The sequence below is a fragment of the Eubalaena glacialis genome, chromosome 20 (genome assembly GCF_028564815.1).
Source record: "Eubalaena glacialis isolate mEubGla1 chromosome 20, mEubGla1.1.hap2.+ XY, whole genome shotgun sequence".
In the NCBI taxonomy this organism is placed as follows: domain Eukaryota; kingdom Metazoa; phylum Chordata; class Mammalia; order Artiodactyla; family Balaenidae; genus Eubalaena; species Eubalaena glacialis.
In genome coordinates, this window is record NC_083735.1 from 32589619 (window position 1) to 32612638 (window position 23020).

The 23020-nt window shown below is 45.2% G+C and overlaps 1 protein-coding gene across 13 annotated transcripts in view; it reads right to left on the reverse strand.

Moving 5' to 3' along the window:
• TACC1 (transforming acidic coiled-coil containing protein 1) overlaps positions 1-23020 on the reverse strand; it is a 113532-nt gene that overhangs the window by 28881 nt on the left and 61631 nt on the right. For 10 of the 13 annotated variants that reach the window (XM_061177415.1, XM_061177414.1, XM_061177412.1 and 7 more), the window contains one exon: positions 198-1290. The exons of the other annotated variants lie outside the window; for them this stretch is intronic. In XM_061177415.1, coding sequence (XP_061033398.1) covers positions 198-979 — 782 coding nt within the window. In that variant the 5' untranslated portion in view covers positions 980-1290. The remainder of the gene's footprint in view (positions 1-197; positions 1291-23020) is intronic. 13 annotated transcript variants of the gene reach the window in all.

Here is a 23020-nt window from a genome sequence, read left to right on the forward strand (position 1 = left end):
GAAGCAAGGCAGACATCTAAAAAGGAAACCTCAGCTATCTCTGATTCCACACCAGAGTTAGGCAAAACAGTGAAGACTGCAGTGCGAGGTTACAAGCTTTGCGTCTGCCCCGGGGCACCTTCACCCAAACCAAAAGCAGTGGCCGCCAAACTCACAGAGAGGACACAGAACACAAGGCCCACGCCCGTCTCACTCACGTTATCAAACGCGACTTTGCCTTCTTGGGTGATTCTAAGATTTCACTAATATGACTACCGGCGGGAGAACCAAAGTCACTGCTCGCTAAAGTCAGAGCGGGTTTAAAGGGATCCATGGATTCGTCAAACTGATCTGGGTCAAAGCCGTAGGAGCCCTGAGCCGAGAGCAGGGGCGAGCGCTGCAGCGGGGAGTGGCCCCCAAAGGGCCCGAAGTCGGGGCTCTCCCCGGGACACGGGGGGGGACCCGGCTCTGAGGACGCCCCTGCCCCCGGGGCGCCCGCTGGCTCCCCGGCGCCGTCTTTCTGAACCTTGGGCGTCACCCTGCTGCCCGGTTTCCGGCCGGGTTTCCTCGGGAGGGCTTTCCTGGACTCCACAGTCTCCACGTCTTCCGTGAAGTCGAACTCCAGTTTCAAAGGGGAGCTCCTCACCGCCTCCGGCAGCTCAGCCCCCGAGTCGTGGGTGTCACCGCCGGGGGCACACGCTGTCTCCCTCACCTCGGGGGGACACTTCTGGCTCCTGTCACCTCCTAGCAGGGCAGGGGTGGCGGCGTTCCCAGCCACTCCGTCGGGACCGGACTGGCGGTCCGCCCGGGGAAGACGCGCGCCCTCCGGGGCGGGGTGGGCTTCGGGGACCCCGCCGCCTGCCGCCTTCTTCCTCAGGGGGACGGGCCTGGGCTTCCGCAGCCTGCTTCTGCCGGCCCCGGGCTCCGGACACGGGCTGCCCGCCTCCGCGTCGCCGTCCGCTGAGGCCTCCCGCGTGGCCCCCATGGCGCCCTCGGTCATCGCCTGGTCCTGGGCGGCGCCCGGCGCGCGGGGGCAGAGCCCGGCCTGGTCTAGGACCGCGGCCGCGCAGCCATGAGCCGCTGCCGGGCCAGGCGGCCCCCGGGGCGCCGTGGAATTCTTGGTTTCTACGGAAAACGGCCTCACGACAGAGATTTTGCTCACATCGTGTTCAGGTTCTTCTCTGAAACCCTTGACTGAGTAAGACGCAGTAGCGGGCTGAGCCGCCTTGTTTGCTGAGGGTCTAGAACCAGCCTCGGACGGCCATTTTCCAACCACTTCTGCTACCAGCTGTTCGTCCACTTCCTGTGAGTCTAAAACAAAACACAAAAGCCGTCTGTTAACAAATTACCTTTTCAGCATTGGTGAATATTCTCCACTAGCTGACGCCACGCGAACGGCCAGCTCTGCCCTCTTTGCTTTCACGAAGCATCCCTAAGGTTCTGCAACGATGGCGGTGTGGCCTGGAGGCGGACGGCTGGTACTGCACTCTAAAGCGAATCTTCCCAGCCCAAACGGTGTGTGTGTACTATCCAAGTCATACAAATAATAATTATACCAAACAGAGCTATTTAGGAAAAGGCTAAATAGATCGTGGGCCCTCTGCAAAGCATATTAATATGATGTTAAAATTCCTCAGGTTAAAACAACTGGTCTGGCTGGAAGAAACTTTGGATGCTGACAGCTCAGGTACAGGGATCTCACCTGGCACGGATACGGTTCCCAGGCACTGCCTGAGAGTTTCAGGGTCCGGATTTTATGCACTAAGCGGGTTTTAATCTCTGGATGTTAAGTATTCCCTCTTCCCCACAATAGAGTTTAAATAACTGGACTGTTTTAATATTAAATCAAAAAGTCATCATGGCCTGCTCAGAATAACTTCTCTGTACACTTAAAAACGGAAAGCGCCAAATAAAAAAACTAATTAGAAAAAGCAGAGATAGCAAAGTGGCTTTATGAACAAACAGCCCTTATTTTACTAAAACACAAATCATAAAACAATAAAGTTACTTCTTCTTTAGAAGCTTTGTCTCTAAGCTGGCCAGGAATCTTCTCAAATCATTTGTGAAAATGAAAGATCCTTTTTAATTGGGGTTTTATAAGGAGAAACACTGCAATCAGGAAGGTGTAAATGAAGGTATTTCTTTAAAGCACAAATTAAGATAGTGATTTCCTGACTTAGGTATCTGAAATGATAATAGAGTAGCAGCAAAAACTGAGTAAACTGGTTATTATCATAGTATCTCATGATTTAAGGGAAGCTCAGAGATGACCATCTAATCCTACTTCCTGACGGTAATCCTAATCCTAATCCAGGATCAAAGAACTGAGCATCACGGGGAGAGTTTTTTTAAAGCACTCACACATCTTTTTACACGATTCCTTTATGGCTGGAATTGGGCAGTGGTTTACAAACTATTCTGCACAGATGCTTCAGATATTCTAACCAATGTCCAACATGTCTTGTTCTTAAAGATATATTTAACTATTATTAATACTGTAATTTTTTAAAAAGCTCTCAATGCATGATACCTGGGATTTAACTAACATACTTCAAAAGGATATTTTTTAAAAAGAGAAAGCAAATGTGGCAAAATCTTGATAACTGTTGAATCCAAGGATGGGTATATAGGAGTTTTCATTGTACTATTTTCTCTATCGTATACTCTTGAACCCTTTCAAAATAAAAAAATTTAAAACAACTGCATTTCACACAGAATTTTAATGAGAACGTTTTAAAGTGTACTGACAACTTCACTTGTGTGTGTACAGACTCTCTATTCTCTCTCCATGTATTTGAGCTGTGATGCAGGTGTTATTGACTGTTTCTCTGTGCTGATGGCGGGTGGGAGGGTAGACAAGCAACAGTGAAAGCACAGCATCAAAACCCCAGGGCTGCAAAAATCTACATGCAACAGGCTCGGTTAGAAGCCAGGCTGGGTCTGGGCACACCTGCTCACACCCTAGCATCAGTCGGTTGAATACAATCCAATCTTGATTATACCAAAGTACAGACAGTTACCGCTTATTTTACGTGAGCCACAGAGAGCGCTGAAGCAGGGGTGGATCGAAATCAGATTTACGTTCTCAACAGCTCTCTCCAGTTGAAATGTGGAAGGAGGTCAAAATGGAACAAACAGAACCGCTAGCATATTATTCTGGGGCTTCGACTAGGGTGGTGCTAATGGACAGGAAGAGACGTGCACAGTAACTGAGAAAATGAGGTGACACGTGATAAGGCTTGGTGACAGGCTGGATGTAGGACTGAAGGAGGAGGAGGCATCAAAGATGACTCGTACGTTTTCAGCTCGTGGAATGAGAGGGTGGTATTACTGTTCAACGAGATTCAGGGGTACCAGCCGAAGAGCTTGGGGCTGTCGGGCTGGGGTGGGGAGGTTGGCCCTGGACACCGAGAGCTGTCTGGGACCCTGAAGCAGAGATGCTGAGTAGGAAGTAAGTAGCGCAGACACATCTGGGCTGCAACTAGTACTTGACCTAACTGAAGCCACGATGTACATGTGACTGACTACCTTCGAAGTCACACTGGATACTACTTAACTGTAAGGTATCTCCCTCCTACATTGCATCTTTGAGCCTTAGCATATCTTATTCTAAAATTTTAAATAGAGGTTGATTATCTTTTTTTCTAAAAAGAAGTTACCTAAAAAGGATTAATTTAAAATGAAAGTTGAAGTTTAATCATCTTTGTAAATTAAAAGAGTATTATTAATCACAACATCATAGTTATATAGGAAAGCGCCCAAACATTTTAGAGATGCATACTGAAATATTTGTGACATGATACCTGGAACTTGTTTTAAAAATACTAAAGCAGCAAAACAAAAGAAAAAGAAGGTCATGGTGGGGACAAATTTGGGCAAATGGGGACAATGATTTAACCTGGGCAGTGGGCACACACAGGTTCTACCGCAGGACGTTGGAAGCTGATGACAATCAAAGAAAAATTGTCTTTTGTTACATATTTGCTCTCCCAACCTCTCCTTGCCATTGACTTCTAAACATTCACTGCCAGTCTCCCGCGTGGGAGCCCTGGGCACTGATACCCGAGTCCTCTGTGCTCTTCCCCCAGAGGCTTGCGATAAGTTAAGGGGAAAGGGTGAGGCAAGGACAGTGTGTCCAGCCCAGCGGCCCTTCCCCTCTTGGGACTTTTGTCTCCGTTTCCTGATTCCTTCACCAACAATCCCACACCTCCCAGAGACCGAGGGGAGACCTATGGAGTCGCCCTTCACTTACTCTCTCCTAGCTTTCAATTTCTGCCCTCATCGCCTCCATTAGAAAAGGGCAGGGCCTTCCCACCTTCCTCCACCTCCACCCATTCCTCTAGACCCTCCCCTTCCCCATCTCCACCGGCTGCAGATGAGCAAGGGATGGAAAAGGAGCCCGCCCAGCAACCTGGGGACCCCTGCAGCTCTGCTGTACCCTAAAGCGTGCCACCCAGCAAGTCGGGGGGGGGGGGAAGGAAAACGAGCACCCTCCACCTGAATTCGGCCCCCCAGCCTGAGCAGAAGACCCCTGCCCAGGCATTTCTTGGCCAGCTCTGGACAGGTACCAGGTCAGTAAACCTGCCCAGTCCTACGCCCACTCCCTGCAGGTCCTACCCTGGTCTAGCATCTTCAGTCACCAGGAGAAAGTACTGACGGGCAGGGGTGGGGGGGTGTGGGAGAGGGCTGCTCATTGACTTAAACCAGTTTGGGGGAAATTCCCTGGCGGTCCAGTGGTTAGGACTTGGCGCTTTCAATGCTGTGGCCTGGGTTCGATCCCTGGTCAGGGAACGAAGATCCCGCAAGCCATGTGGCGTGGCCAAAAAATAAATAAATAAATAAAAATAAACCAGTCTGGGGAGTTTGTGAAAATGTAAAACAAGGAAAAAACCAAACTCCTCACCTAACTGGGAAAGGTACCTCTGAGTAAGATTTTATTTGCATTTACACTCTCCATCAGCAAGTATGCCAATACCAGGTGACCCCACATACCCAGGGCTGCCCTACAACAGAAGCTAAAGGCAAGCATGGCGCCACAGGTAACTTTCAGTAAGAAGTAAAATACCCGAAATGTCCGCAAGCTCTGGTTAAGAGTTCTAACCTCGGGTCTTCGTCTGAGAGGACTGTTATGTAACTAACCTCCCTCTAGTCATCCTTCCACTTTCACACAGATCCTGCATTCCATCAAAACCTTCCTCCAGGGCGCTGAAAAGCTCTCTCCCTGGATGGAGTCTACTGAGTTTGGATGATTCTGACAAGCACAGCACTGCCTGGCGGCTTGGTGAACGCAGACAGAGAGGTGATCAGTAGATGAGCTCAAAGCAAACACAGAGGAAATCCAAAAATAGACCAACATATCCACTTCTGCCACGTCTGCTGCTGTTAATGAAACTCTGCCTTTCAACGAGCAGCCTCTGCTAGATCTAAAACGTTGTGTGACGCACCCATGGGTGCTCTTAACACAGATACCTTATATGCTTATTTTACAGGACGTAGACTATTCTCCTGTAAAAAGAGATTTTTCCCTCCTTCTTTATAATATTTGTAAAAGAAAAGGCACAGAACGCCAAAATTCTAAAGACTGAGGTAACAGCTTGACCTTCTGCTTTGTACTCTGGTATGCTGAAAATATACTGGGTTAAAATACAAGTGTATGAAAAACCTTGAAAACCTTAGCAGAAGGGAAATGCCATGAACACAAAATATTTCTGAAACTCAGAAATGTATCCAGCTCACATGTACTGAGAACCTGCTCAGCTGGCTGTTTCCACATGGATAACCTCATCTGAGAGGAGATAAAACAGCAACCACTTGGAAAACATTGTATATTAACACTGCAGATTTGGCATTTTTCTCAAATATGCTTGACATTTCCCCCCCTCAGATTTTAACTTTTTGGCGAAACGTTGTCTGCAAGCTTGTTTTAGATCTGCCCATCACTTCCTCTCCTTCAGCTACAAGAGGCCTCTTTTATGGGTTGTAAAATACTGGACATGCGGGACTTCCCTGGTGGTCCAGTGGTCAAGACTCTGGGCTTCCACTGCAGGGGGTGCGGGTTCGATCCCTGGTCAGGGAACTAAGATCCTGCATGCCTTGCGGCGCAGCCAAACAACAAAAAACCCCAAAATAACAATAAACAAAAAAACCACACAAACAAACACTGGACATGTAAAGTGACAAAGCTGCCAAAATTTGAACAGGCCTCCTGTATCTCTCTCTCACACACACACACACCCCGGCCTCCTTCTAACCTCAAAATCTGAACAGTATCTCACATCCAAGTCTAAGATGCAAGGCCTGACTCTGAGGCTAAAACAAAAATCTCTGAACCAATACATGAAAATGAATGTCTTTGCAATAATTCAGGAAGAAGGGTTCTGAGGTAAAATTTCAGAGGGTCCATGAAGCCCCAGAAACGCAATGAAAAATATTAGAGCCTTCTCCAGGGGAGAAAATCCATGGCCTTCTCCAAAGCCTGGCCTTAGAAACCACCGGGCAGGGACTTCCCTGGTAGCTCAGTGGTTGAGAGTCTGCCTGCCAATGCAGAAGACATGGGTTCGAGCCCTGGTCCGGGAGGATCCCGCGTGCCACAGAGCAACGGGGCCCACGTGCCACAACTACTGAGCCCGCACTCAAGAGCCCGCGTGCCACAGCTACTGAAGCCTGCACGCCTGGAGCCCGTGCTCCACAACAAGAGAAGCCACCACAATGAAGGAAGGAAAGAAAGAAAGAGAAAGAGAAAGAAAGAAAGAAAGAAAGAAATTTTTAAAATAAATTTTAAAAAAAATAACTATTTAAAAAAAAAAAGAAAGGAAAAGAAACCACCGGGCGGAAGACTGTATTTTGGGACCACGTTTAGGGTCCTCAAAGGGCTCCTCTCATTACTTGATAGTTACAACTTCAATCCCCCCTCAATCACCACACCGGGGTTTAAAAACTCACGCTACTGGGGGAAAAAATCCTAACATCAAAAAACAAAGCTCACCACCTCCGAGAACATTCCAAGGGAATGCTGCAAGTGCTGTTTTAAGCAATTCTAAGTGTGGACTAAGCGTCTGAGAGGGAACACGCACCAAAACACAAATTTAAATCGTCTGTTTAAACAGGATTTAGTCACGGGCTCTATACCCGTTGACACTGAGATGGGACTGAAGGGTGGTGGATGGCCGGGCCCTAAGGGGCACCAAACGTCCAGTGAAAGCTGGTGGGGTGGTCCCAGCGGGGCACTGGCGTGGAAGGGAGGGACGCTTGGATAGACCACCCCGTGGGAAATCAGACCTAGGGGGATGATTTCCTTCTCTGGAGGGTGGCTTGGGCTTTGCTGGGCAGAGGGCAGCGTAAGGTGAAGAGGCAGCCAACACCTGGCCTGAGCCTGCAGCCCCTTCTCCACGCTCCGCTCCACGTGGAGCTCTGCTTAAAGGGGCCCCTGGCCTCTGGTAACAGCCAGATGCTGGAACGACCTTCCCTCGGAGGGAGCGCCACGCTGCCAGCCCGCAGAGGCCCAGCGCCTGAGGCCCTGGGAGACAGGCTCGCACGGCAGACGAGCAGGGCACACCAGGGTGGTGGCTGGACATCAGGGGTTGCCTCCTGCACGCCTGGTACAGGGCAAGGCCACAAGGTGGGGAGGAAAAGGAGGAGGAGAAGCACGGAATAGTGGGCGTGCTCGGTGACGGGGCATTTTACAAACAAAACCCATGTAATCAAAGGAGAATTAAGGAAAACGCACACAGAGTACCTCACGTCTCAGGGGCTTCACAAATCAGAGGTGGTGGAGCCTCCACCAGACCATGAGCCTCCTCCCCGTTTCCCACTTAAAACGACACTGTCCCTGATGCCTGCCACTGAACAACTGAAGTCAGGAATGCATTCTACAGTTCATTCATAAAAAGCAAGCAATTTTAAAAAATGGCCAAGGGGCTTCCCTGGTGGCACAGTGGTTAAGAATCCACCTGCCAACGCAGGGGACACGGGTTCGAGCCCTGGTCCGGAAAGATCCCACATGCCGCGGAGCAACTAAGCCCGTGTGCCACAACTACTGAGCCTGTGCTCTAGAGCCCACGAGCCACAACTACTGAAGCCCGTGTGCCACAACTACTGAGCCTGCGCTCTAGAGCCTGGGAGCCACAACTCCTGAAGCCTAGAGCCTGTGCTCCGCAACGAGAAGCCACCGCAATGAATAGCCCCCGCTCACCGCAACTAGAGAAAGCCCGCGCACAGCAACAAACACCCAACGCAGCCAAAAATAAATAAATCAATTAAAAAAAGAAAATGGCCAAAACACATTTGAAACATAGACTCGCTTTCACACAATTAATAAACCCGATACCGTTTTTAACCCATCAAATTTGTAAAAATTAAAATACTGATGATGCTCAGTTAACAGCGGCCAGGCAAGGGGGCCAGTCGGCCCTCGCACACACGTGTGGGACAGCGTATGGGGGATCCTTCAGCAAGTGCTTATCTCATGAGTTCCTCGGCCAGGAGTTTATTTTAATTATGCTCACAAAGAGGGCCAAGCACACATATGTACAAGGGTGACGACGTTCCCACACACTTTGGGGGCTATTACAGAGCACCACAGGGGACTGACAGCTCATTTAATGTGCAACATTGGCACGGGAATACTATTGATACCTGGGTGTCAAACAACACACAGACTTGTATGTGCTGAAATGGGAGGGTTTCCAAGACACGTCAGGTGGAAAGAGCAAGGGGAAGAAGGGTGCACAAGGTATGAGACCTTCTTCAGTTATATAAAGACACAAACCTTACAGATGGAAGGGGAAATTACCGCTGACCGACTGCCTTGGGGGAAAGTAGAAAGAAGCTTTCTGTACCGTTAGAATTTTCTAACAAAGAAAAGGGGAAAGGAGGGTGGTGGGCACACATACAACGGAAGGATGGGCCCTCTTCATTCTCTTTACACTTTTTTTAAAAAAGAATAAATACATAACCTGAATCAGGTTTTTAGACCTAATGTCCGTTTTGCAGGCAATGAGGGAATAGATAAATCCAAAAGATGGGACAAGCATACAGACAACGGCCCTCTTGTCAAACAAAATGTGATAGGAAAAAAAAAATGGTGTGGGAATGGAGGGAATCAATTAATACATTAAAACAGACCAAAAAGACGTAATTCTACCAAATGCAATATGTGATTTTGCTTGGATCCAACGTTAAAGACATTCTGAGGACAACTGGGGAAGCCTGATTAAACACGGCCTGGGTTAGATAACATTAATTAGGTTAATTTTATTAGTTATGATTATGGTCTTATGGTTAACAGGAAAAATGTCCTTATGTTTTAGAGATGCACACTTAAATATTTAGGGAACACGTCTCGTAAATACTTCAACAAAAAGAAGCAAACATGCCAAAGTGTTGATTGCTGTAACCGGGTGACATGCATATGGAGATTCATTATACTCTTCTATTATTGTATGCCTAGATTTTTCATAAGAATAAAGAAAACAATATCTAGAAAAAACTCTAGAACAATGTACATGAATTTTTTTAACACCTCGTCCCTTGAATTGGGACTATGTCTGTTTTTTCTTTTTCTCTTACTTGCTTATCTAGATTTTCTACTTTGTGTCTACAATGAATATTATTTCGATGATTTTCCAAGGCTACGTACAACGATACCTATTTCTAGAGAGTTCAAGGCAAGTTCCCTTTCTTCCCAGGCACCCTTCGCCTCCCGCCCCCAAGCACAACGCAGAGGAACAGAAGCCCCGATCCCCTTTGATCCCACCCAAGCCAGTACCTTGATGCACTTGACCGTTTTCCAAACTTGGTTTCAGAAAATGACCTACAGACATAGTCTGTCACAGAAGGGTAAGAGGTAACTTAACACAATGCTGGTGCACGACGCAACCAGACAAAACATTTCTCCAAGAAGCGAAGCAGAAAGCGTAATCAAAGTCTGGCTGCATGAGCAAGTGCAAAATTGGCGAGCAAACGGCAGACGGTTTAAGACAGAAATGGAACAACACAGGCTGTAGGAAAAGAGCATGAGGTAAGCTGGCTGTGCAGTGGTAGAGGATGCAGGAGTGCCTGACGGAAAGATGGAAGGACAGATATTCCCATGGTGGAAACGGATGCATCTAGTGCAATGATTTGAAAATGCCCCTGAATCAAATCCTTAGGGAGCTCTGAAACAAACAGATCCTTGGGTGTTAGCCCAGAGCCCCTCATTTAGTTGGTCCGGTGAGGGGCCCAGGCACTTTTAAAAAGATGATTCTAACATGCAGAGTGGGACTGAGGGCTGTGCTGTCTGATGGAACTTTCTATCAGGATAAGAACGTCCTATCATCTGAGCTGTGTGATAAGACAGCCGCCAGTTCTTTGTGGCTACTGAGAACTTGCAATGTGACAGTGTGACGGAGGAACTGAATGTTCAATTTCATTCGATTTTGGTTAAACAGGCACGGGTGGCGACAGGCTACCTTACTGGACAAAGCAGGTTTCTAGGGGATGCCATGAAACACCTGAATCACACAACTCCACGGCTGTATGTACCTAACCGTTTCCCCCTGGAGAGAAGTCTCAGTGCTGTTAAGCCTTCTGGTGTCCTGAGAACAGCAACTTCAAAAATGAAGCGAATGCAAACAGCAAACCTGGGACAGCTCGGAGCAGGCGCGTGGGCACCTGCACTCACCTCTCCTGCTTCGTGTTTCTCCTTCACACTTAGCAGCTCCCCTCCCCCACCTTCCAGCCTAAAAGATCCATTCACTGGTTAAACTAATGACAGAAGCGCTGAAGTCATGCTACATGTCACGTAATTTTTGAGGGTTTTCACATTTCTTTGTCGTTATAATTATTGCTGACTGAAGACTTTCATGTACGTATCTTCATACTAGAAGATGTGATACAATAAAAATGGCCTTTGTCCAAGGTTCCTGGCACAGAGCTCCTAAAACCCCCAGAATTTTCCTGGGTGACACGAGTGTCTTGTTATTGATAACAAGCCCCTTTTGATCACACCTGCGTTTAATGAGGTGTCTCAGGGTGCGGGTCCCAGATAGCGTCCAGATGGGGCTGGTCACCAGAAAGACCCAACTCGTGGTTAGAGGGTGGGAACGTTCAGGGGCTGGAGATCAGTCGGGTTATAAAAAGTCTTGAACAGTGAGATTCACGGGGCTCCCAGGTTGGTGAACCCACAGAGGTGCTGGAGGGGTGACAGGCCTGGACAGGACGTACCCGGCCCCCTGCATCTCTTCCATTCAGCTGTTCCTGAGTTGCACCCTTTACAATAAAGCAGTAAACGTATTTTCCTGAGTTCTGTGAGTCACTGTAGTAGAGAAGCTGAGAGGCGTTGTAGGATCCCCCAAATCTGTAGCCAAGTTGGACAGAAGTGTGGGACCTGGGATGCACCTGGCGCCTCAGGTGAGGGCAGCCTTGAGGGACTGAGCCCTTAAATCTCTGGAGTCTGACGCTAACTCTGGGTAGTTACTGTCAGACTAGGATTGAACTGTAGGACACTTAGTTGTTGTATCAACCACACAGAGAATTGGTATTTGAAAAGACACCACATATTTGGTGTCAAAAAAAACCCAAAACCCTCTCAACTACAAGTGCTATTTACATTCAGTCACATTTTCATGTATCCTAATAAGCTACAGGTTGACCACGGACAGTAGATAAATACAGTCTTATCTAGTAGCAAGATAAAGGTTCTGCCTCCGTGTAATGGAAAAAACAGCTTGATTCACAATTATCCAAGGCTGATGATCTTCACAAGGGAAACGAGGCAAATTCGCACAAAACCAGATGCTGCAAGATGTCCAGCAGGGGTACCCATCCCCGCATCCTCCAGAAAAAAAACAGAGAAAAAGTTTCCCCACAGTACTGTTTAACTTCCTGGTGACTAGCTGTCTGACTCCAGTTCAATGATTAAAATAAAAACAACATATTGTGGTACCATGTTAAAAATTGTGTTTGAAGTAGTTACTGACATAGAAAGATGTTGGCTATATATTATTAGAGAAACCAATTTTTAGAAAACACTGGGACCCAGAGCCTTGACCTCACTTCCAGAATAACTTACCCAGAGACTGTTTATTGTGCAATGATTTTCATGCAATAAGCCTTAGACAAGCATTACATTATACCCCAGTGTTACAGATATATAAACAAATGACTAATATTAAGCCAATTCTCCCATCCCGAGGCCCAGAATCCTTCTTACTAAGCACAAAAATCTCTTCTTACCCAAACCTAATCCCCTCTTACCCATTTCTCCTCTGTCTCCATTTCAACACAGGACTCCTGCCCCAAGCCCACCCAGCCCCACCTCTCCTTCTCTTCCCAAGATGCAAGGGTGGAATTTATTTTTTGTTAAGGGCTGTTTTTGAAGGGCCTTCCTCCTGAAAAATTCTTCGTAATTACACTACTATTGTAACTGTGCTTGGTGCTCCAGATATATTACTTTAAGGTGTTCCTTAAGCCCATGTTACAGACGAAGAAACCATGGCCCAGAAAGGTTAGAACAGAGGAGGTGAGGGAGCAGGAGGGAGGAGGGGGCGTGGAGCCTGGTCTGGGGCACAGGAAGGTCATGGCTCAACCATGCTACACAGCCCCCCAGTTAATTCTAGAGCCGCCTGCATTCACCTCATTTCTCTTCACTCCTGGGATGACCCTGAGAAAAACCAAATGGGGTCACAAGCCCAGGAAGAAGGGTTCTGGGGTGGAGGTTCAATGCTATGGTAGGACACAATCAAGTATATTGCTCTACATTGCTACATCCATGGAGGGGTGGGCATCTGAGTCAGGACGGAAGCAGGGGGCAGTCCGTGTCTAGGAACAAAACACCTGTGCCATGCTTCTGAGAGCTCACAAGTGAGGTACAGAACCCACGTGACCAAGCTGGGCTAGACATCCAAACAGGTGGGACTAGGGAGTTCGCTGGCGGTCCAGTGGTTAGGACTCTGGTGCTCTCACTGTCGAGGGCCCGGGTTCGATCCCTGGTTGGGGAACTAAGCCACGTGGCGCAGCCAAAACACAAAACAAACAGATGGGACTGTTCCTCCCTCACTGCTCCATTCTGTCCTCATGGTGGGGGGTGCCTGATCCCACAGTGATCCACACACGTGGAGGGTCCAGCGATGACAAAAGTTTTACAAATGTACTGCTGTGAGCCAAGCTGACTGTCAGCCACAGAACTAAGAAATCCTACATGCAGACCCAAACCAGATGCTCCATGTCCGCACTCCCTAATCAGTTTAAACCCTCAGCTTCATCGGGACTTGAAGCCCTAAAGTCAAATCATAAAATTATGTCTAAGATAATCATCTAACCAACCAACCACAGGCCCTATGACCTGCAGCATACACTGCGCTGGGCATGAAGGGGCCACAAAATCAGCACGTGGGGCTTACAATCCAGTGAAGGAGAGGACAGCCACATTCCAAGACCCTTCGGAGACACTCAAGGGTTGAATCGTGAGGAAGTTACTACCACCTTCTCACGTGACAGCCACCTCACGTGTTCTTACAGAGAAAACCACCACTGCTTGACCTCTGGTCTTCCTGCATCACCGACTTCTCTTCCCTTTCTAAATGGGTTATTTCCTCTTTGAATGTGCCTCCATATTTAGCAAGAGAACTTTCTAGAAGCACTAAAGTAATTCTTTATTTTTGAAAGCCAGGTAGGTTGTATTTTTTTTTAAAATATTTATTTATTTATTTGGCTGCACCGGGTCTTAGTTGCAGCATGCGGGATCTTTAGCTGCGGCATGTGGGATCTCAGTCGGGGCATGCAGGATCTAGTTCTCTGACCAGGGATCGAACCCAGGCCCCCTGCATTGGGAGTGTGGAGTCTTAACCACTGCACCACCAGGGAAGTCCCAGTTGTATTTTAAAAGGACCTTTATTGTTGACTTAGAAGCAAGCTGGGCAGCGACAAGGATGGACCTATAGATTGTCATACTGAGTGAAGCCAGTCAGACAGAGACAGACAAATATCATATGATATCACTTATACGCGGAATCTAAAAAAAAAATGGCACAAATGAACCTATTTACAAAACAGAAATAGAGTCACAGATGTAGAAAACAATCTTATGCTTACCAAGGGGGTCGGAGGGGTGATAAATTGGGGAGACTGGGATCGACATATACACACTACTATGTATAAAATAGATAACTAATAAGGACCTGCTGTATAGCACAGGGAAATCTACTCAATACTCTGTAATGACCTATATGGGAAAAGAATCTAAAAAAGAATGGATATATGTATATGTATAACTGATTCACTTTGCTGTACAGCAGAAACTAACAACATTGTAAATCAACTATACTCCAATAAAAGTTAATTAAAAAAATAAATTAATAAAAAAAAAAAGCAAGTTGGGAAGAGGTAAGAAGAATGAATGTAGTGCATCTAAGGTATGGGCTACGGGAGAGGTGAAGACATCAGTAACTAGACCAGACTCAGCATTCTTCCTCAGAGAGGAAAGGAAACAGCTGCTCTCGGGTCTAGGCAGGAGCTGGATGGGTCAGAGCCTGACGCTGATGTCCTAATGGGGCACTGATGCCCTCTGACTCCGAAAGCGTACGACCTATCTTCTGCTACCCCTCAAGAAACAGGTAGACAAGCCCCCAAACCACTTCAATTCCCCCTCCAACCCAATCTTAGTTCATATTCCTTTGGTAACAAGGGAGACAATCTCTCCCTTGAAATGCAACTCACAAAGGGGAAACGTAGTACAAATGTTAAACTGCAGACAGTGGTACCCTGGGTATGTTTTCCTAGAACTAAGAATTTAGAACAAATAAAATACTTCGCAGTCATATGATCTTCAAAGCACTTCCATACATATTACCTAACTTGATCCTCAAATCAACCCTGTGGAAAAGGCATAGCAGGGCTTATTAATTCCATTTAAAATCAAGAAAATGACACTATGAATAACTGTATGTTAACAAATTTGATAACTTAGATAAAATAGACAAATTCCTAAAAAGACACAAGCAACTGAAACTGACTCAAGAGGAAATAGAAAATCTGAATAGATCTAGGACAAGTAAAGGACAAGGACAAGATTGAACTGGTAAATTAAAAACTCCCCCTGCCCACACACACACAAAAAGACCTGGACCAGACTGGTGAATTCCACCAAGTATTTAAAGAAGAATTAACATCAATTGTTCCCAAACTTCAAAAAGCTATAGAAGGAGGAAACATTTCCCAATTCATTCTATAAGGTCAATATTACCCTGATGCCAAAACCAAACAAAGATATCACCAAAAATACAAAACCGAAAAACTACAGACCAATATTTCTTATTGAAAATCAATGTGAAAATCCTCAAAATACTAGCAAACCAAGTCCACCAACATATAAAAAGGCGTGATTTACCCCAGGAATGCAAGGTTGGTTGAACATCTGAAAATCATTTAGTGTAATATACCATAGCAATAGAATGGAAGACAAAACCCACATGATCATCTCAATATACACAGAAAAAAAACTGACAAAATCCAACATCCTTTCATGATTAAAAAAAAAACAAAACTCAACAAACTGGGAATAAAAAGGAACTTCCTCAACTTGATAAAATACATCTCTGAAAAATCCATGGCTAATGTCATATTTAATGGTAAAAGACTGAATGTTTTTACCCTAAGATCAAGAAAAAGACGGGAATGTCAGCTCTCACCACTTCTATTCAAAATTGTACTAGAAATTCTAGCCAGGTCAATTAGGCAAGAGAAAGAACAAAAATGCATCCAGATTGAAAGGAAAAGTAAAACTATCTGTATTTGCAGATGACCCAATTTTTTGTACAGAAAGTTCTGAGGAATCCACCAAAAATTATTATAACTAATAAGTGAATTCAGCAAGGTTGCAGGATACAAGATCAATATGCAAATATCAACTGTATTTCTATACACTTGCAATGAAAAGTCCAAAAACAAAATTATGAGAACAATTCCATTTATAGTAGTATTAAAAAGAATAAAATACTTAGAAGTAAATTTAACAAAAGTACAAGATGTGTACTGTAAAAACTACAAAGCAGTATTTGAAGAAATTAAAGAAGATCTAAATAAATGGAAAGGCATCCCATGTTCATGGATTGGAAGATTTAATATTGTTAGGATGACAATCCTCCCCAAATTTATCTACAGATTGAACACAATCTCTATCAAAATTCTAGCTGGCTTCTTTGCAAAATTAACAAGCTGATCCTAAAATTCATATGGAAATGTAATGGACCTAGAATAGCTATAACAACCTTGAGAAAAAAGAACAAAGTTGGAAGACTCACACTTCCTGATTTCTAAACTCACCACAAAGCTACCATAATCAAGACAGTGTGCATAAGGAGAGACATATAGCTCAATGAAACAGAATCAAAAGCTCAACCCTTACACCCCTGGTCAACTGATTTTTGACAAAGGTGCAAAGTTAATTAAAAAGGGAAAAGAACAGTCTTTTCAACAAATGGTGCTGGGGCACTGGATATCGACATGCAAAATACTGAAGTTGCACCACTTCCTCGCAACATGTACAAAAATTAACTCAAAATTGATCAAAGACCTAAATGTAAGAGCTCAAACTATAAAACTCTTAGAAGAAAGCACAGTAGTAAATCTCTGTGACCATGGGTTAGGCAAAGCCTTCTTAGATATGACACCAAAAGCACGAGGGACAAAAGAAAAAAATACACAAACTGAACATCAAAAGTAAAAACTTTTACACTTCAAACGATATAACCAAAAGAGTGAAAAGACATCCCACAGAATGGAAGAAAATATTTATAATCGGATATCTGATAAGGGACTTGTATCTAGACTACATAAAGTATTCTTACAACTCTAAGATAAGTAACCTAATTTAAAAATAGGCAAAGAATCTGGATAAACATTTTGCTAAAGAAGATATACAAGCAGCCAAAAAGTACATGGAAAAATGCTCAACATCGTTAGTCATTAGGGAAATACAAATCAAAACCACCATGAGATACCCCTTCACACCTATAAAGATGGCTACAATCAAACAGATTAACAAGTGTTGGCTAGGATGTAGAGAAACTGAAACCCCCCATATACTGCTGGTAGGAATGTAAAATGGTGCAGCCACTTTGGAAAACAGTTTGACAGCTCCTCAAAATTAGAAACAGTTACCCTATATGACCCAGCAATTCCACTGCTAGGTATACACCCAAGAGAAATGAAAACATACGCCCACACAAAAAGTTGAACGTGAGTGTTCATAGCAGCACTATTCATAACAGCTCAAAAGTGAAAATAACCCGAATGTCCATCAACTGATGAATGGATACATAAAATACGGTTTATCCATAGAGTGGAATATTAATCAACAATAAAAAAAGAATGAAGTGCTGATAGATGCTACAACATGGATGAACCTTGAAAACATTATGGTAAGTGAACAGAAACAGTCAGAAAAGACTACATATTGTATTAATTCCATCTATATGAAATGTCCAGAATAAGCAAATCTATTGAGACACAGAGTAGATTATCAGTTGCCTAGGACTGGGGGTGAGAGAAAAATGGGGGATGAGTGCTAATGGGTACAGGATTTCTTTGGGGGAGGTGATAAAATGTTCTTAAAATTAGACTGAGGTGACAGTTGCACAACTCTGTTCATATATTAAAAACCATTGAATTGTATATACCCTTTAAATGGTTGAACTGTATGCATGTGAATTATATCTCAATAAAACTGTTTAAAAAAGGAGAGAACAAAGAGACTCAGAGGGTAACAGAGCAGAACCATGTCCTGCGATTCCTACAAAATGTTCTACTACATCACAGACTTACATTTCAGAAAATGCTTTAAATAGTCTCTTATGTGTGTCACTTGTAGGAACACATACTTGAGAGAGGTGGTAGGTCTCACCATCACATCAATTTGGGATTTTAAATTTTTCTTAAGGAAGCCCACAACATGCTAGAGAAATTCTATTTACAGAAAGAGGTGAAAAAATGACATCACTCTTCTTTTCTACAACAGATGTAGCCAAGTATATGAACCATCTTAGAGACATGACAATTGGCATGCTCAAAAGGCTTTTGTTTTAGTTTTGGGGGTAGGGGGAGTTGTGTGCTTTTTTAAAGTCTTTTATGTATTTATTTTTAACATTGGACCTCTTCCCAGACCTCCCTCACACACTCCCTTGCTAAAACTACCTGTCTGCTGCTAAACGTCTGGGGAAGCCAAGGAGACCAAGGGGCCTGGGGAACAGGAGGCGGCCAGCTCCTTCCAGACTCTGAGCTCTGCAGGGCCTTAACCCCTGGTCCCTTTTGTGTCCCTAAAGCAGAAACTGAGCACTCAAGACAGAGCTGATGCTCACGGTCACTGCTGAGCTGATGTCTGATACATACAGGACCCCCTTCCCACCTGATCATCTTTCATACAGAACAAAAGTACACAGAACAGTAGTGATAAAGCTGTTCAGCTCTATCCATAGGAGCAACGCTTGCCCTTCACTTGACCCTGTCCCTTCGAAGACCCCCCTCCTTTCTGCGTCTTCCCTCCCACCCTTGCTCTCCCAAGTCTGAACCAATGGAGGGCTTCAGGAGGGAAACACAAGGGGTCTGACCTGAGAAGACTGTTAATAAGGTACGTATTAGCATTTAGGGGAGCATCCAAAATGTGAACTTTTTTTAGAGTTTCACATCTCTGAGTTCCCAGTCCCTCTAATTCCCCCCAAGTTGAGATATACTTCATATATGTACGTTCTCAGCCACTCCGTCAAGGACATCAGCCTTAAAATGGAGTAGAAGTGCACCGTCCAGGGGCAGGACAACAGGATAACGGGACAAGAAGGCCTTTTCCAGGACTGCTGGGTAGACCCTAAGGGTGGTGGCCGCAGGACTCACGTTCCCCTAACAACCACTGGGGCCCCGGGTCACCCAGAGCCTGGGAGTGACGAGGGGGTTCCGAGTGGGTGAGTCAAGGTGGGAAAAAGCACAACAGCCTTTCAAGTATGCTGCAATGTTAAGATGTCCCCACTTACAGCAGAAAAACAGCACCAACACACACACGCCCACCCTTGCCTGAACCCAGACAACAAACTGACGGTCTAAACCTCCCCACTGTCCAAAAAACAAAAACAAAAACATTACCCAGGAGCTGGGGGGGTGGTAATTTATTTGCTTTTTTGTAAGAGATGGGGCCAGGTGCTGGAAGCTCCTAACTCCTGAGAGAGGCTCACTCTAATATACAAGACTTCGCAGGTAAAGAATAATCTGGAAAGCCACTCGATAAACTGGAAAAGTTTGTACTAGGGATGACGAAAGTACTTCAAATTTCCAAACCAGCGCCCTATGCTATTTTATTTAAAAAGAGACCCAAACCCTACCCCCTGAAGGCCAAGGTGACCGTAAGGTAAGAGGGTGGGGCTCACTCACCAGGAGGAGTCCACCCCCAGGAACCCCAGCCTTGCCCAGAAGCTGAGCCAATGACAGATGCGTCTTCTCTTCTCACTCAGGAGGTGCCCCTGGGTTTGGAAGCACCTGGATTCGTCTGAGGCTGCATCTCCAGTAGAGCAGAGACCCCCTGCACGGACAGAAGCCCTCCCCAGAGCCTTCTACTCCACCCCTAGCAGGCAGCAGGAGGAGAAAGGGCGCGTGCTGACAGACGGGCTCCTTGCAGAGACCCGAACTTCACTCTACTGCTGCCAAACAACCATAATGCACATCTCTTTAGACATCATTACTAGAGCATTCAAAACACCAACTGCCTCTCTCACAAAGCAGCAACCACCCACAGAGCTGGGAAGCAGACGCAGGATAAAGAAAAAGAGGGAGAATGTTCGGCAAGAGGGGAGCCTCCAGACAGAGCAAGCAGATGTCTCCGCGGCAGGACGGGGACCCTGGCCGAAGCCCACGTCATTGCTCCCGCCTCCTCTGCTCCTGCACCCTAAGGAGAGGGGCAGAAGGAGGGGTGGGGATGCAGGGAAGAGGCCCCAAAGGAAGGCGTAATGGGCTTCGTGGCAGGCAGCCTCCAAGGCAGCCCCCAGTGAGCCCCACCTCCTGGTGTTCACGCCCTTGGACCCGTGTAACCAAAAGGATACTGTGGAAATAACAGGGTGTGACTTCTGAGGCTGTCATAAGAGATGCTGCAGCTGCCGTGCTGCAAGAACACTAAAGCAACCTCATGGAGAGAGGTCCACCCGAGGGGTAAAGAACTGAGGCCTCCCAGCAACAGCCAGGCCGAGGTGCCAGCCGTGAGCGAGCTGCCCGAGGGGCTCCAGCCCCAGTCAAGCCTCCAGAGGACTACAGTCCCAGCCAACGCCGGGACTGCATTCTCACAAGCAACCCCAAGCCAGACCACCCCGCTAGGCTGCTCCCAAGTTCCAGACCTATGAAAACGACGTGAGATGATAAATGTCCAGTGGTTTAAGCTGCTAATCAGCTTTGGAGTTATCTGTTAGGCAGCAATACATAACCAATACCAGCCTCTTGGAAACTCTTCTCTCTACACCAAAATAGGGGCAGAGTCCCAGGAGACTGCACACGTCTCCACGCACCTGCCTTTCCTCACCCACACATGACTCACAGGTGGAGAGGGAAGCAAGAGCTATGACGAGGGTGTCCATTCCCTGTTTATTTCTCATGGATGAGCAGAAGCTGAGCGTTAAGGAAGCAAAATGTTTTCAGTCCAACGGCACTGCTTACCCTGTGATGCTTTTTCCTTTTTCCCTTCTGACTCGATGTCTAACTTGTGTGTAAACTTCTGATGTTCAAAACTCTTAAAAATACATTTTATACTTCATACATTATATATGCTAAGTTAACAAACGTGAAAGATGTAATCCCCTGATGATTTTTTTAAAAATTACTATCATTTAATAAGATACTAAAGAAGATGCTTTCCCCCATCACACACTCTGTCCTGGCAACACTTTAAGAACTTCTATTTCCTCTGATAGGTCTTCTCTTAAGTCAGCGAAGAGAGGGAGATTCATACATTCCCTGTGAGCTCGATGTGTGATCTTCAAAGCTGAACTTACGACCCCACTGCTGTAAAAGCTATGGCCTTGATTTCCCAGTTTTTAGACTGGAAATCACATGTGTCCTATCTCATAGCATCACTCTTATAAAATCAAATAAGATGCTGAAAAAAAAATTGCTTTCAATACGTACGATACATACAGCTGAAACAGAAAGTTGGTGGTCTGTTAGGTCAGAATCTTGCAGTGCGAAAGCTGGAGATCAAGAATTTGTTGTCGTATTTCCAGCAATGACATAGGGCAGAGGGACTGGCTAGGACAATGTCTGTATCTGCCAAACAGAACTCCCAGATTACATTTTTCCATTTGTGAATTAATGAAATACTCCATTTGGCTACTATCCTCTTGTGAGTTTGGCCATCATCAATCTAGGCCCTGGGGATCTAATCATGTTTGTGAGAGCCCATAAAATTAGGTTCATGTCCACCCAAAGGTGAGGGTGAGATCTTGAACTCAGAAACAGCAACCCCCTCCTAGGCCCAAGGTTAACAGTTATCAAATCCCCACAGAGACAGCTGTTTTGGGTGGATCAACCAGGATCTTCCCATCACTAATCTGAGTTTAGAAGACTGTGACAAAATGGCATGTACTGCTAGGGCTTCCTATGAACAGTATTATTGATCACTTGGAAAAGGTACTATGACTGCTCTTTAAATGTTTAAATGGCTTTAGACCACATCCATTTTTTATGTGGAACATTAAGTGGTAGCAACGTAATTTTAGCAGGGCTGCTCACACCCCCCGCCCATACACCAGAGAAAATGCCTCCACGGCCAGAAGCTATCAAAGAAAGCTATACTGCTTTATTTGATGCTCAGGTAAGCCCCAAATCGGGAAATGCAAGTCTGAGGTGAGTTCAATCATTACAATATTTAAGAAGGTCTTGAATTTGCTATTCACCTTAAAAGAATAATACTGCTTTGACAGTTACTAAAATCTTCACTTCCAGCAGGCAGACTTTGCCCCTGCCCCCAAGTTTTTTATTCAACACTCTCTGAGTCTCTGCTGGAAAAATGATACTTTTCCCCCAAGAGTACAGTGTCCTTGGGTGGAGTACCATATAGAGATAGAGATGCTCCCTACATGGCTCCTTTACATTGTTATAAATAAAGCAACAGAGAAACATGGCCTGATCCCATTTACTAACTAGTGAGAATCTCCAAGCTGATAGCTACAAACATTAAACAGGGGGGCAAAAAAAAAAAAAAAAAAAAAAAAAAAAAAGGAATTGTATCATGTAGCTGAGGTTTTCAAGCCTATCGTTGAGATGTTTTCTCTTACAATAATCTAAAATAGTGCAATATAAAAATTTAAATTGCGAAAAAGTCTATCACATAAAAAAATTGAAAATAAAAATAAAATAAGAGCATTAACCTGGAATGCTGTCAAAGGAGCCATATGGGTTGAACTGTCGGACTAGGTAACATTAAGGGTCCTTATTAGTCCCATTACTTCTAGGACATTCTAATAAAGCAATCCCTGCGGTAGGAGCAGGGAAAGGATGTCAAACTAAATCTCTAGGAGAACCACACGCATAGTTTCGACTAGAACATTTCAAGAAGTACCTCATGAAAAATGTTTGCATAATATTTGCTTATACATGTAGCCCAAAGCCTTAGAGTCAAAAATCTAAGGCTCAGATTTTAATAAGATCTCCCTTCTAGGTCTTATACAGATACAGTCTAAAACAATCCAATAAATACACCATATCAACCACACAACCTATACCAACAATACACCATAGCAACAGTCAAATTACAAACTCTCAAACACCCAAAGTTACATTAAATACAGTTAATGGGCACAAGTGAAAAGCCTCTATGATTGTACTTGTACTAAATGATTCCAATGTTCTCCCCATTCTTCCCTAATTTCCTTTTTTCTCAGATCTTTTAGTCAATTGAAAATTAGGTATATTGACAGACCAAAACATTGTTTTGCAAGGGAGACAAACAGCCAGCCCAAACCAGTCTCTCCGTGATGCCTTACCTGACTGTTCAGGCCTACAGGAATGGCACCCAGCGCCCACAGTTCATTTGTTAATC